Source organism: Equus asinus, unplaced genomic scaffold (assembly GCF_041296235.1).
Source record: "Equus asinus isolate D_3611 breed Donkey unplaced genomic scaffold, EquAss-T2T_v2 contig_803, whole genome shotgun sequence".
In the NCBI taxonomy this organism is placed as follows: Eukaryota; Metazoa; Chordata; class Mammalia; order Perissodactyla; family Equidae; genus Equus; species Equus asinus.
The window spans coordinates 3,084,253-3,100,230 of record NW_027225520.1 but is presented as its reverse complement, the minus strand read 5'-3'; the positions used below and the strand labels follow the sequence as shown (position 1 = coordinate 3,100,230).

The window sequence follows — 15,978 nt, the reverse complement described above, 5'->3', positions numbered from 1 at the left end:
AATTCCCGAAAATGCTCTGCCTCTGATAACGAAAAATTAACACTTTGATTCCAGTGTTTACAGTAAGAAAGCCATCACGTTTGCTTTTCATGTTGGAATTTACCATTTCAGGCCATGTTTGCAACTCATTTTCCCAAAAACTCTGTTTTAGCGTGGCAGTGCAGTTGACCTAACAGTAAACCTTCGGCTCCAAACTCCGGGCCCAGAAAGGCGGGGAGGCCGCCCGGAGCCCGGCGCCCAGAGCCGCAGGGCGCACGGGCTCAAGTCACAGCGTTTGATCCGCACGCTCAGGACTGGGGGTGGGTAAAGGTTCCTGGAGTCTCTCATTCCTAAAGTACATATTGAAAATATCTCAACTCTCCCCAAGTTTAAAGTGAGTATGAACCTCTCGTGTAAGAAGGGGGAAAACCAGTGAAAATTTCGTTGCCTCAGAGTGGCTGGGCTTCTTGGTGGCTGGCGAGGGCGGCCGCGGTCGGAGCGCCTCGGGCAGCGGCGAGCTGGTCCCGGAGTCGGGCGCCGGCAGCTCGGGGCAGCGCTGGGAGCAGAGGGAGCGAGCGCCCGGGCAGGGGCGGGGACGGCGGGGCACCCCCTGGAACGCCCGCCTCCTGTCCGCGCGTGGACGCCGCGGGCCCCGGGCAGCCGAGGGCTGGACGGCAGGGGTCCGGGCGACACGAGGCCCGCTGGACCGGCTGGTGGGAGGCCCGGGTGCGACGCCGGCTGGGACGCGGGAAGGAGCGCGCGAGACCGGGCCACACCTCGGGCCTTCGCCCCGCGCCCCGCCTCCCCCGGCGCGCCCGCCCCCGCCTGCCTGACGCCCCCCGGCGCGCCCGCCCCCGCCTGCCCGACGCCCCCCCACCCCGCCCCGCCCCCCCCCGGGCGCGCCCGCCCCCGCCTGCCTGACGCCCCCCCGCCCCGCCCCCCTGGCGCGCCCGCCCCCGCCTGCCTGACACCCCCCGCCCCCGCTTGCCTGACGCCTGCCCGCGTGAGCGCCCCCGGCGGGCGGAGCCGCGCGTGGCTGAGGAGCACGGAGTGGGGCTCAGGAGGAAAGGGCTTAGGGGCCCAGGCCGGAGAAGCCGCCTGCGCCTTCTCGGGCGCGGTGTGTGTGCGCGCGTGCTGCTTGAGTGCGTTCGCTCAACGCCCTCCCAGCTCGTTTCCCTGCCTTTCCCATCCTGAGGGGGGAAGACGGCGCCCCCACATGCCGGCCCCCGCGGCTGCTAGGGCTGGCGGGTGAAACGTGGGCCGGGGTTCTGAGCAGGCCTTCCTTCTTGGGTAGAAAGACCTTTGGCTTTTGCTCCTTCCCTTGGTGTTTTTTGGGGCGGATGCAGATATGGTGCCTTGGGACATAGCAGCCATGTTGTGACTTGGCGCGAGGTCAGAGGCACACGTTGAGAACAGCAGGATGGGGGAGAGAGCCTGGCTCCTTGAAGACCACCTCATTTGATCATCGTTTGACTCCTCGCCACCCCGACCTCAGCGCTAGCCGTTCCGCGCGCCCTGCAGTCGGCACTGGTCAGACCTGATGCACGCCACCTTTCCCCCGGTCACAGTGTCTCAGTCCTGCCTGTCAGAAGTGACTGACTGTGGCTGTTAAAGCGTTAACTCCCGCCGGCTTAAGCTTGAGAAGAGGATCGGCAGCGTTATGGGGAGGCCTGCGTTTCGTCTGTCTCTCTCACCTGGACCAGGCCACATCAGTTTCCTCATCTGTAAAATGGGGGTATTGGACATGATTTGATTTTCCGGTTCTTTTGTTCAGTGACTTTCTGAGGCCGATGGTGAAATCTTTCCAAGGGACAAGGAAAAACCACAGATGAGAGCCAGCCCTGATGGCTTAGTGGTTAAAGTTTGGTGCACTCCACTTCAGCCTCCTGGTTCAATGTTAGCTTAGGGCGAATCTTCCCCTGCAAAAATAAGAATATAAATAAACAAACTAGAAATGATTGATGGTGCAAACCCAACGGAAGTTTACAGGACAGAAAGCAGGAAGGACATGCCCAGTGGCATAGCAGTGCGTGCGGGCACAGCGGGGAGGATGGGGAGGGGAGGACTCCACCCCTTCTGGATCAGCATTGGGTTCTCAAAAAACCGAAAGGTGGGTCAAGTCCAATGTCTGTCTCTTACTGAGTATCAGTTGAGTGGGCTGTGCCAAATGGTTTTGATGTACAAAGCTAGGTATCTAGAGTGGGCGCTCTTGGAGAATTCTCATGGTGGGAATATTTGTGCTGAGGTGCCATCTTCAGGTTCTTAAAGGAGTACATTGAACCATTCATTCTAGATGTTACTGCATAGGACCATGTCTACAGTGCATGCCATTAAATACACGTGTCTGTAGATTAAACCGCAGGTTCCGTTATGGGTCGACTTGATGGGAAGGTCATCGTCCTGACAGCTGCTGCTCAGGGGATCGGCCGGGCCACTGCCATAGTAAGTTACTATCTCTGTTTGCTTCCTGCCTTTGGAGGTGTTGAATCACGTGGACAGATCCCATGGCTGTTTAATTCTGCTCTACTTCTTTTTTTTATTGGCTTTTGTGCTTCTGTTGTCTTAAGTTACAAAAATAAAAGTTGCTACTCTTGATCCCAGGCAGATGAAGCAAGGCTTACCTCACATATTTATTATGTGACGTCTCATAACTTTTGACGCTGAGAACTTATTTCTTTGCCTCAGTTTCTCTGCACTGTAATAAATTTGTTACAGCGGGCCTAAAGGAGTACATAGCCCTCTGAAATCACCTCAGTTCAGACATAGGACTCCAGAGTTCTAAGACTATCAGGTTACCTTTACCTTGTAATTTATAGCAGCTTCTTGCACATTATAGTCCTCACTTGAGCTAATAATGCAGCTTAACTGTAACGGTAGGATTAGTTTGATATTTGTAAATACACTAGTATACTCTTAGGAGGAAAAGTGTTGAAATAACCCATTTTTCTCATTATTTTGGGTTTAGTCACCTGCTCAGAAATGGAATAAAGGCTGTCAAATCACAGAATAGTAGTATTTTGAGAGGTGTTAATAACAGAATCCTAGTTTTTTAAAAACACGATTGTATTTGATGTTACTAAAAGGGATAAAGTCAGATGACAAGCACAATGTATGTCATGTTGTACTAATTAATGATAAAAATAACAATGGGAAGGGCTAAGTGAGACTAGATAGTTTGAAATTCCACCCATGTATAAGGAAAACAATGAAAATAAGATAAAGGGAGAAAAGGCTAAAGGATTTTCTATTCATGAGAGCAGCTTAACCAAGTAAACAAAGGATTCATTTGTGTGTTGTCTTCCAGGCTTTTGCAAGAGAAGGTGCCCAAGTCATAGCCACAGATATCAATGAGTCCAAACTTCAAGAACTGGAAAAGTACCCGGGTAAGCAACTCAGCAGCTTGAACTTGGGATTCAGAGTCCATAAGGTATTATAAAAAACAGTACTCGTCTGCTGAAAGAAAATTACTTGGCTGGTCAGCTCCACCGGCCTTCTTCTTAGAGCCTGATTCTTTGATATCAAATCTATATTCTGTGAACCTACAGACAAAAATCTGTATACTTAAATATATAAAAGTTGTATACTTAAAATTTTTTTTATCCAGCATGTTGAAGGATTTTGTACCTAATTACAAAGTTGTATGTGAAATTTAACAGTTGTTGCGTTAACTTTTAATGACAACTTTCACTTCTGTGCCCTACTCAGCACAGTGCTGTCCAGTAGGAAAATGATGTGAACCACGTGTGTGATTTAAATTTCCTGTGGCTACATTTAAAAAGTAAAAAGAAACAGATGAAAATTAATTTTAGTAATGTATTTTATTTAACTAAATATATCTAAAATACCATTTTAACATACTCAATATAAAAAAAATTTATGGAATATTTTACATTCTTTTTTCATACTAAATCTTTTAAATTCACGTGTGTTGTACACTTACAGCGCATTTCAGTTCTGACTAGCTGCATTTCAAGTGCTTAGTAGCCACATGTGCCTGGTGGCTACCATATTGGAGACAGCTCAGCCCTAAAGTCACATATGATCAGAAACCCTAAGAGAGTATGCAAATTATTTCGCTGTGTATCACCCCTTACTGCACCACACTGAACTCAACTCCAGCATCAAAGGACTTCAACTAGAGTTCCTCTGAAAGAAATCAGAACAGACAGCTCATTTGAAAGTTAATTCTTCCAGCAAAATAGAACAGGTTATATAATCAAATGCAAATTAGCACATTGAATTCATGAACGGAATTAGACTATGCTATTTTAATTATTGGATTGTTTATTTATTATTGGAAAATTATTTAATTTTAATAATAGGGAATTTTAACTCCAAGTCAGAAAAACGCTGTTGTACTGAAAAAGTATTGAAAAAGTACTAAGGGAAGAAAGTCCTCCCAAAACTTTCTCCCCTTTCTCTCCTTTTCTATGTTTATAATCTTTTCTTTCTATATCTATAAAAGAATAATAAACCATATTTTTTTTAAAAACATTAAAATAGTGACTTTCTTTTATTAGAGAATGTTTGGGGTTTTTTAGTAACTATTACAGTGTGTCTCTGAGATCCAATGCTGGATCTCTCATGTCTAGCTTTCAAGTGTTTCATCCCTTCTCCTGGCCCCTCATTTCTTCTCCTTGCAATTTAGTGCAGAAATAAGTGATTATACCCTTGACTGACAAAGTTGTTTCCAATAAATAATGGAATTGACATGAAGGTAAAGTGCACAAATGGAAACAGTCTCCTGTCTCACTGCCCTGCCCTTCCCTACCCCTCACTCAGATAGGATTCAGTGTTCCTGGGGCAGTGACTCGCCTCTGGGGAAAGAGCAAGCCTGCGCTCTGTTATTACTGCTGGCTCACTGAGAAGCATCTAATATAGATCATTCATACTTCACTGTAAAGTCTTTTCTCAGAAAAGGCCTTTAGTATTCAATTTAGAGAGTGAAGAGAAAGGGAGGGAAAGAGAGGTGTGTTATTGGGAGTTCAGGATGGGGAGGATTTTAAGATTTTTATTAATGAGATTCTTAAGATTCTTAAGACCCTACCAATGGTCAACAATCCTATGAAGGCAAAATGGACAGATACTGTAATCTTTGTACTTCAAAGCAGCTACATCTACAAGACTAAACATTTTTTATGGGTATAAGTAAATAGTTTCCCTTGTTTTATGTTTCAGGTATTCAGACTCGAGTCCTGGATGTCACAAAAAAAAAAACAAATTGATGAGTTTGCCAATGAAATTGAGAGAGTTGACATTCTCTTTAATGTTGCTGGGTAATTCATAACTTTTTAATTTCATTCTCCTCACAGAAAGTTTTCTATGTCTTTTATTAAAAGAAATTTGATAATATGGCCAAATTATTCTTTGTGAACCCTAATATATTCCTTAGGAAATAAAGCTGGATTTTGGACAGAATTTTTGTTACAAGTAAGATTCAGCAAGTAAAACAGCCATAGAAGTTGACATGTGCTTGGGGCCTAAAGGCACTTAAGGATACTCAAGACAACTGCTACCAATCCAACGCTGTTGATCTACCTAAGGCTGGGGACAGGCTCACACCAGTGGACTTGTCACTGATGTTCCACTAAGACTTATAAAATAAAATTAAAAACTGTTTTCCAGGAGTGTCTTTAAGGCAAAGTATATCTGCCAAAAACTGAGTACTCAGTTTATTGAAATGCGAATGTTCCCCATTTGTTGGCACAACATTCTGGCAAGTTCTTTCTACCTCCCAAGCGCAGCATTTCTTATTAGGGCAATTAATCCCAGCAAAAGAAGTTTCACTCTGTTGCTTTATATACAGCACAAAGAGAATGGCTTAATTGAACTTGATAGAGTAGTACCAAACTTGCTGAACCATGCTTGAAGGATGAGAGACTGGAGCTGGAGCAGCCCCATGTGGAGCAGCTAGTGCTTGTGCTCACTCTCCCTTTTCAGGCATGACAGTAGAGATGAGGACAGTTGAGGCTTACGCAGGACTAAGTAGATAGAGTCTGATGTTCCACTTTTCTTGTGTGGTGTTAACGTTTATACTGTGGCATTGATAGAAAAATCCTAGAGCCTTCTTATGTATTTTTATGATTCTTCCTAATCATGTTTCAGTATGAAAAAAGTCTGTCTATTCATAGTTTATCATGTGTTACAATGTATGGAAATTAAAGCAACAATTTATGATTATCTATTTTATAAATAATCTGCTCATCTTTCATAGAAGAATATATTCAGAACCATGAAAAAATCAACTAGCAAAATTATTTTTTGAGCATCTATTAAATTTTCAGCAAAGTAAGGGATATAGAAATATAGCATGTGGTTCTTGCTGTCATTTGATTGAACTGGAAGTACAGTGGTACATGGGAATCACAACTGACAATATTTTATAAGTAATTACATAATCTTGGTCCAGGGGACAGTGAAATCAATTAGGACCCCATTGTTATAAAGCTTCCTTGAGGAAATGTGACTTGGAAAATAGCAAAGGCTATTTTGAGGGTTTTCTTTTGTTCTGCTTTGTTTACTCAGTATGTCAGAACTGTACAGTAGCGATATTACTTTGCTGCCCTGAGATGGTGAGATACTTGTTTTCCCTGCAACTTTGATTTCCCTTGAGAATGATAAGTTCTTGCCACCTGAGGGCACTGCTGCTCTTGAAATCAGAGTCCACTGGGGCAAGTGTCCTCAGTTGTTTGTAATGGCGTTGATATTTCCTGTGCATTTGGTATAGAGCTTCTTATGTTTGGGGGCTCCAGACACTTGCCGCCTTCTTTTAAAAGAAGGATCTTGTTTTCAAATAACAAATTTTTTACCTTAAGTTGTTGAGACACTTACTTACCTAATGTACCAAGTGATACTATGTTTGAATTGTTAAAAGTCTTGGTTAGGGAAGGGACAATGGTCTAAGTCAATAAATGAAAATAAAAATGAAAAGGAAGTGGAATAGAAATCGTTTTTAATGATAATTTTTCCCCATTGTTTAATTACTCTTCCAGTTTTGTTCATCATGGAACCATCCTGGACTGTGAGGAGAAAGACTGGGACTTCTCAATGAATCTTAACGTCCGCAGCATGTACCTGATGATCAAGGCCTTTCTTCCTAAAGTAAGGTGACCACCACCAGGATGACCACCACGTTAGTCTCCAGGTCTCCATCCTGGGCATCCAGAAAGAATCCTCACATGTGCTGAAGAGTAATGGTAGTTAACGTAATGACTAACATGTAGTGAACATAAATACCAAGGCATTTAGTATAAATTAATTCGTCTGACCTTCCAGTTCATCCATTCAAAGAATATTTATTAAGCACTTTCTACATGCCAGGCTCCATTCTAGGTGCAGAAGACAAATCAGAGAACTAAACAAAGTCCCTTCTGTCAGGGAACTTCCATTTTGGAGAGGTGAGACAGGATAATATGTAATCAAATAAACATATAACATGTGAGGTAGTTATAAGTACTATGAAGAGAAAAAAAGCTCAGTTATTAGAGAGGTCCCAGAGGGCCTCACTGATAAGGTGAGATTTTCATAGAGGCTGAATGGAGCAACGGAGCTAACCATTCAGGTGTTTGGGGAGAAGCTTCCAGGGAGAGGGACAGCAGGAGGCCTGTGGGACCAGAACAATCCGATGAGGTAGGTACTACTTTGTCCCATTCACTGTACAGAGAAAGAAACTAGGAGGTTAAGTAACTTGCCCAAATCACATAACTAGCAAGTGGTTAGAGCTAAGACTAGGCACACGCTCTCAGGATGGATGTACCCCACTGCTTTTCTGTACCTTGAGTACCCTCCTTACTCTCCTGTCTTTAGCTGAGCCACTGAAGTTCCAGAGAGGTGAGAGACAGCATGTGCTGAAGAGAGAGTATTCCTCCTGAGTCTGCCACCCTTGAATTCTCCAGCCTTCACACAGCTCATCAATGTTTTTCATTTTGTTATACAAATAAGCTTTAAGTACCTTTTGATACAAAGCACCACACCAGGTGCTCTAGGGGAGACAGGTGTAAATATGAAAAATGTTGACTTCAAATGAGCTTGTAAGCCAGCAGTGGCAGACAGCACGGGCTCAGACAATGGACGGGTTGACTGAGTACAGAACCAGCTCAGTTCAAGGTTGTAAATTAAATCCTAGTGAAATGCAGAAGAGCCATTCTTTCCATCCATCCCTGCTGGATGAGATGACTGGAGTACTGAATGCTGCCCTGTGCGGGGCAGGAGAAGAGCTTTTTAATGGCGCAGCAGGACTGATACTTTGCTCTGAACATTCAACCTAATGTCAAGAAGGATGCAGATGAATGCTAAAAGGAAAGTTAGAGAAATTGACTTAGTAACAAAGGAATTTGTTTTTAATCTATTTGTTTAGTGCCTAGAAGGGATCTTTGGGTGGGCCCACAGATTGTTGAACTAGCAAATTTTTTAAAAATATAAATTGCCTTTTTTACCTATCTGGAGGTGATGAAAATCTGTTATTTGGAACTTGGATGCATTTTTTGAAGGCTGGTCCTTAACACAGGATTTGGGGAGAAGCAAAGGCTGTGGTAAAAGGGGAGAGCGTCCGTCACAGCTGGTGAGACGTGTGAGACTCATTTGTAAAATGAGCTTGTTCGTGTCTGCAGTGCTTCACGAGTATCAGTGAGGAACGTAGGTGTGAGGCACAGTGGAGCTGAAATTTACACTTGTAAGTGTTAACTTTTAAAATATCGAACAATAACTTGCAAATTAGTGAGTTTGCCTGTGATTTAAAGCACCTTAACAATAATCCATATGAAACAATGACACTCGTTTGTAAAAAACGAAAAGAAAAAAATCCCCCAAAATATTAACCAGTGGGATGGGGAATCAAAAGGAGTCAGTGCCACTTGTTAAGGTGACCCTAACCAACCTGACCCCAAGGTCAGACTCTGGTGTCAAAAAACCTTCGGCACAGCCTGAGCTCTGCCCCTAATTCGCCAGGTGCCCTAGGAGATGGTACTTAGGCTCTCTCAGCATGTGTTTCTTCTATTTATTTATTTACTTTTTTTTTTCTAAGATTTTATTTTTACTTTTTCTCCTCAAAGCCCCCCGGTACATAGTTGTGTACTTTTAGTTGTGGGTCCTTCTAGTTGTGGCATGTGGGATGCCACCTCAGCGTGACTTGATGAGCAGTGCCATGTCCACACCCAGGATTCAAACCAGCAAAAGCCTGGGCCACCGAAGCGGAATGCGCAAACTTAACCACTCAACCGCAGGGCCAGCCCCATGTTTCTTCTGTTTAAAATGAGGGTGATAGATTACACAATCCCTTCCAGCAGTAATTGTCTAGGATCCTCTTGTGTTCGTTAACCATGACACACATATACCCAGTTAGAACTTTCCAGAGGAAGCCAGGATTTGGAGTCCAAGCAGATCTGCAAGGTCAGGTGGTCAAAATATAGGAACACTTGTAGGAAATTTCTGTTCATGGATAGACATTCCAAGACTGAAAGATCGGTCAAAAGGCAGAGGACAAATTGAAGATTCTGTAAGAGGTCAGTGCAGAATCCAAGGTCCACTAGAAAAGAAGATCCATTACGACAAGGATCTGGGGAGGGCTTGGATGTTTGGGGATTTTTCCTCCTTTGCTGTATTGTAGAAGAGTCCCTAGCACACGGAAGTGCTTAGCAAATGTTGGTTGAATGAGTAAGTGAATCTAGGTTATCAGTCCAGGTTGGGGTCAGGCATGGAATCACTGAAGACCCAAGGAGCCAAGGTCTGCCAAGTTTAGGAGCTGAGTTCTGGTTGATGGGGACAGAAGAGCTGAGTCAGAGTGGGACTGACTAGATACAGCTAGAGGAGATCTTTAGAGACCTTTGTAGCCCTGCCTGAGCTTCTGGAAGATCAGTCCTATGTGGCCTTACTATGTACAGACACTCCACTTTATGGGCCACAGAGGGCTGCTGCTTGGCAGGCAGAGGGAGCATCACACGGGACAGCAGGTTCTGAGCTGGGGGTAGGAAGGCAGCATGGAGGGAGGCAAGGACTTTGGGCTGGAGAATCAGCAGACAGGCCCAGCCGAATGTATGGTACCAGTGTTGGGGCAGCAGTAGCATCTCTAGGCGCGAAATTCTAGTTTGCCTGAGAGATTATTGCATTTCAGAAGATTGGAGACTGAACTCACTTAATAGCCCATTTTTATATATTAAGTTGGGCTGTATGTATTAAAAATAGATTATGTATGTTAATTATATTTCAATAAAACTGGAACAATAAAGTAAAATGGGTTATTTGCTAAAATGGATAAGAAAGAATAATTTTAAGGCTTAGTTTTCAACACCATTCTACTCTACTAATTTTCCTAGTGTTTTTTATGAGGACCCCATTTCATTATGATTCTCTTTATTTTATAGACACACAAGTTGAGTTAAATATATTCTCCCCTCCATCTTCCTTGACTTGGTGGGTCACCTCAGCCTCTCCCGGTGTCCTTCGCTGTCTCCAGCACCATGCCATAGGCTGGTTTCAGACTCTCTGCTTTTAGTATGATTGGTAGCTAAGTATCAAAACGGAAAGTAGGAAGATGACCATAAAGAGATGTATAATCTTGGCAGCCTCATCCCTGATCCATTCGATCATTCACCGTCTCCATTCCTGCCTCTGTCTGAAAGCTACTGGAGAAACTCACCCCAACGGAAGTGACTTTTTTCTCTAGACCCTTTACACTGCCTCTCAAGACTCTGCTCTTTTAGAAACTTCACTTGATTTTCATGATAGAGTATATCCTGGTTTTCCTTCCTCTGTTCTCTAGTTGATATTCTCCCTTTTCCTCCCGGCAGTTATTTGAACTCTTCCCCACTCTCTCGTGGCCACCATCTCCCCTTGTTCTCTATAGTCATCCTCCCAGCCTCTGACTTCCATGAAAAGTTAGTGCCCATTAGGCCCATTCTCTCAACCTCTTGCTTCTTCCTCCAAAACGTTTATGAGTACCCATGCCCTTGCATGTACATAATATTATCTTGAAAACATACGTATATGTTATAATTAATAAAGTGTAAGTTCATTGAAAACAAAACATTTTTTAAGTCATAGCAGCCTGTTTCATTATATATTCTTTTAGGTCTGGGGCAGGGCCCAGTAATCTGCACTTTAAACTAGCACCTCAGGAGATCTTAATTCATCAAAACGTATTGACCGCCTACTGTGCCCCTTGTCTAGGAGGACAACACAGCCCCAGACCCTCCTCTCTCAAAGTTCACAATTGAGTGGGGAAATCCTGCAGGACGTATTTTTAGGAAACACTGCCCTTGACAGGAGGCTGCCATCAGTGCATGTGGCCATGGACTGAGCTCTGCCTGCTGTGTCTGCTTTTACCACTCCTTTCCCGAACCACTACTGCAGCTTCCAGTCGTCTCCAGCATAGGCTGCCAGAGGAACCTGTAATCCCCGGATCTAGACATACCGCTCCTCCTCTGCACTAAGGCCTGCCTTATCTTCAGGGGAAATCCCAAATTCCTAAATTTAGTCCCTGTTGGCCTCTAAGGCCTCTTTCCTCCCAGGGCCTGCCTTCCAGCCAGACCCATCCCTTCCCCCCAGTTCCATAATAGAACCTTTATACCTATGGTTCTCATTCCTTAAAACACGCTTCTCTTTTGTTTTTCTGACTGTTACTCCACAAAAATGGGGTTCTCCTACCCAATGCACGTGGAAAAAAAAACAATTAATTACAGCATCAGATTTGGGGAAAGAAAAAAGCTTTATTGCTAGCTTGATCTGCAAAGAGACAGGAGGCGTATTCTCTCAGATCTGTCTCCCTGATCAAGGACTTGGGGCAAAATTTATGGGATGAAGGGCAGGGTGGTCTGAAGGGTGGAGACGGATACTTGGAGGTGAGAAATGAGGTGAGTGATGATCTGTGCAAGTGCAGTCAGCTCCATGGCTCTTCATAGGACGCATATTCACAGAATGGTGATGTTGGCATGATCTGAGGGTGGAGTTTTCAGCCCTTTGATGTCAAAAAGATTACTTAACAGGCATTTGCGCAGGCCCACTTGATGGAATGGTGGTCTTACCTGGCCTGAACTGGACAAGGGGGGACTCTCAGTTCCTGAAAACCCACTCTTATTACTCTGTTGGTAAGACGGGGTCAGTTGAACTGGTCCTGGAGGGCCCACGGTTACACTAATACTCTAGTTTTCAAAAATCGACCCACATATTTCCTCCTAGGAGCCCTCCTCTGAGTGTCCAACAGTGGATTGGCCCCTTCCTACCACCCACCACCTGTTCTCTGTGAAGGCCCATGCTGTCTCTGGATGCTGATTATGTCAGCCACCCAGTCAGACTGGCAGCTCTCCATAGGCAGGGACTGTGTCACTTATCTTTGAATCTCCTGGACCTACACAATACCCAGCCACTGTAGGTATTCATCAAATAATGTGTTCACTGGAGTAAGAGTTTTCTAACATCAGGAACACAGTAAATATGAACATTCATTTGCACTGGCTTAGAGTTCATCCTCGGTCTTGCTGATACTCTTGTGACAGGGAAGGTGGTAGTCCCCCTGGGAGATGTTCTTGCCAGTGAGAGTGTACTCTGCCATCAGTTCCCAGCAGTGATGAGGAGGTTGTTAAGACTGCTTAATAGTACTTCATGTTAACAGCTAATAAGATGGTTCTGCAAACCCAGAGTAAATGCAGATCTTTTAAAGAGGTAGTATTTTTAGCCTGCAGAGTGGCATTTTTTTTTTTATTATTTGTTTTATTTTGGCAGATGCTCACAAATCTGGCAATATTATCAACATGTCCTCTGTGGCTTCCAGCATCAAAGGTAAGTCTGTTTTCCTCTGGGGGTTGTGATGAACATACTCATAATCTTCACAAGCTAAGGGTTTTGGAAACAAGCATAGCAGATATGATAAAACTTACCCATAACTTCAAAACTGCTCTTTTAAAATTAGTATTAAGTTCCTTGTCTACCAGTCCTTTCACCTTACATGTGATCCAGTGACATTAAATGAAAGTTTGTTTTTTGTGCTCTCCCGTTTAGTTCTTCTAATGGATATGGCAGTGGAGATCAAAGTGGGAGAAGGAAACATTTATTCATTTGATTAATCAAAAATGTATTGAACACCTACTGTGTGCCCCTGCCCCCAGAGAGTTCACAGTCCAAAACGGGGAGAGGGGAGAGGCTCAGGCAAACACACGTCTTCCACCATGTGATAGTTCCACTAAAGCGGAACACGCGCACTTAACCACTGAGCCACCAGGCTGGCCCCAGCTATTTCATTTTAAACTTGAAAATCCATGTGTGCCAGACTGTGCCCTTATCTCCATCTTGCACTGCAATCCTGGCCCTTCAACTTGACTTCTCGTTTAGGGCCCAGATCAACTGTCTTTGTGAAGCACCCCCCCAAGCCCACAGGCAGAGTTACTTCCCGTATTGTCACAGCACTTCATACAAAGCTCTGTTACAAAAAAAAAACAAAAAAAGAAATAGCCACTGCTGAGAGAACATTCCTTCTCTTTGCGAGGATACACACATTAAGCCTGCATGAGAGAGAAATGCAAAGAAATGCCTAAGCTTCTTGGTCTTTTGTTTTGCTTTGCTTTACCCTAATTTTCTTTTCTTTTCTTTCTTTTTTTTTTTTTTGAGGAAGATTAGCCCTCAGCTAACATCTGCCGCCAATCCTCCTCTTTTTGCTGAGGAAAGCTGGCCCTGAGCTAACATCCATGTCCATCTTCCTCTACTTTATATGTGGGACACCTGCCACAGCATGGCTTGATAAGCGGTGCTGTGTCCGCACCCGGGATCCAAACCGGCGAACCCCAGGCTGCCAAAGCAGAACGTGCAAACTTAACCACTGCGCCAGTTTTCTTTTTTTATCTTTTTTATTTTATTGAGGTCATAATAGTTTATAACACTGTGAAGTTTCAGTTGTGCATTATTATTTTTCAGTCACCATATGTTGCCCGCAGCCGCAAAGGGCAAGGAATGACAGGCACCGCCAAGGCTATTTGGTTGTTTCAGCAATCAAAGGTTTTGGATAAAGGGAAACAGAACAAGGAGTGGGCATAAGGGAGAACAACAAATCGGTACTTACAACATCCACACCACAATCAGCTGGGGAAGTCCCAATAGTTTGTACGGCGGGTGGGAGTGCCGATTGTCCGGGTCTGAGGCAAGGTGTCCTTTCCTCAGTGAGACTCCCAATTGTTCTATGCCTGTGACTCCCTTTTACCCTAAGGTTTCTCTGGGTTCTGACTCAGGGTTTTAGACATTTGGATATTTTGAGTTATTTCTTCTTGTTCCCACAGATGGGGTGCTTCTATCTTTTTCGTTCCCATGGATAGGATGTTTCTAAAGTCCTGTCAGGTGCCCGTCAGGGTGGCCAGCCCAGACAAGGAACATGACACAGGACTCATTCTTTGTAACTTGTGCCTTAGAGTCAGGGCCGAAGTGGCCCTGAGCCCAGACACATTCCTTTGTGTAGGGCCCAGGCCCAGTATCCTTGGAAGGTGGGGAGGTCAATGAACTCTGTGCACCTTATAAATGGTGCCTCTTCACCCCTTGTGCCCACACCCTAACCCCCTTCCCCCTGGTAACCACTAAACTGTTTTCTTTGTCCATGTGTTAGTTTTTCTTCCACATATGAGTGAAATCATATGGTGTTTGTCTTTCTCTATCTGGCCTATTTTGCTTAGCATATTACCCTCCAGGTCCATCCATGTTGTGGTGAATGGGACAATTTTGTCTTTTTTATGGCTGAGTAGTATTCCGTTGTATATATACCACATCTTTATCCATTCATCAGTCGGTGGACTCTTGGGTTGCTTCCACATCTTGGCTATTGTGAATAATGCTGCAGTGAACATAGGGGTGCATATATCTTTACACATTCATGTTTTCATGATCTTTGGATAAATACTCAGTAGTGGAATAGGTGGGTGGTATGGTTATTTCTATTTTTAACTTTCTGAGGAATCTCCATACTGTTTTCCATGGTGGCTACACCAGTTTGCATTCCCACCAGCAGTGGATGAGGCTTCCCTTTTCTCCACATCCTCTGCAACATTTTTTGGTTTTTCTCTTGGTAATTATAGCCATTTTAACAGGTAAAAGGTGATATCTCATTGTATTTTTGATTTGCATTTCCCTAATAATTAGTGATGTTGAACATCTTTTCATGTGCCTGTTGGCCATCTATATATCTTCTTTGGAAAAATGTCTGTTCGTGTCCTCTGCCCATTTTTGGATCAGCTTGTTTGTTGTTGAGATGTATGAGTTCTTTGTCTATTTTGGAAATTAACACCTTGTTGGATTTATGATTTGCAAATATTTTCTCTCAGTTGGTGGGTTGTCTTTTTGTTTTGTTCCTGGTTTCCTTTGCCTTGCAGAAGCTCTTTAGTCCAATGAAGTCCCATTTGTTTATTTTTTTCTTTTGTTTCCCTTGTCCAAGTAAAAATGGTATTCGAAAAGATACTGCTAAGACTGATATCCAAGAGTGTACTGCTTATATTTTCTTCTGGGAGTTTTATGGTTTCACATCTTAGCTTCAAGTCTTTAATCTGTTTTGAGTTAATTTTTGTGTGTGGCAAAAGATAATGGTCTAACTTCATTCTTTTGCATATTTCTGTCCAGTTTTCCCAGCACCATTTATTGAAGAGACTTTCCGTTCTCCATTGTATGTTCTTGCCTCCTTTGTCGAAGATTAACTGTCCGTAGATGTGTGGGTTTATTTCTGGGCTTTCAGTGCTGTTCCATTGATCTGTGTGCTTGTTCTTGTACCAGTACCATGTTGTTTTGATTACTACAGCTTTGTAGTATATTTTGAAGTCAGGGATTGTGATGTGTCCAGCTTCATTCTTTTTTCTCAAGATTGTTTTGGCTATTCGGGGCCTTTTGTTGCCCCATGTAAATTTTAGGATTCTTTGTTCTATTTCCACATCATTGGGATTCTGATTGGGATTGCATTGAATCTGTAGGTTGCTTTAGGTAGTATGCAAGTTTTAACTATGTTTATTCTTCCAGTCCATGAGCCTGGAATATCTTTCCATT

The 15,978-nt window shown here is 43.7% G+C and overlaps 1 protein-coding gene across 8 annotated transcripts in view; it reads left to right on the top strand.

Annotated features, from left to right (window-relative positions):
• LOC139044387 (dehydrogenase/reductase SDR family member 6-like) overlaps positions 1-15,978 on the top strand; it is a 31,579-nt gene that overhangs the window by 824 nt on the left and 14,777 nt on the right. For 3 of the 8 annotated variants that reach the window (XM_070503902.1, XM_070503905.1, XM_070503901.1), the window contains exons 2-6: positions 2,330-2,421; positions 3,284-3,362; positions 5,158-5,255; positions 6,972-7,085; positions 12,694-12,750. In XM_070503902.1, coding sequence (XP_070360003.1) covers positions 12,723-12,750 — 28 coding nt within the window. In that variant the 5' untranslated portion in view covers positions 2,330-2,421; positions 3,284-3,362; positions 5,158-5,255; positions 6,972-7,085; positions 12,694-12,722. Of the gene's footprint in view, positions 1-997; positions 2,090-2,329; positions 2,422-3,283; positions 3,363-5,157; positions 5,256-6,971; positions 7,086-12,693; positions 12,751-15,978 lie in introns of those variants that run through there. The other 5 variants (XM_070503904.1, XM_070503903.1, XM_070503908.1 and 2 more) reach the window with 5 other exon arrangements.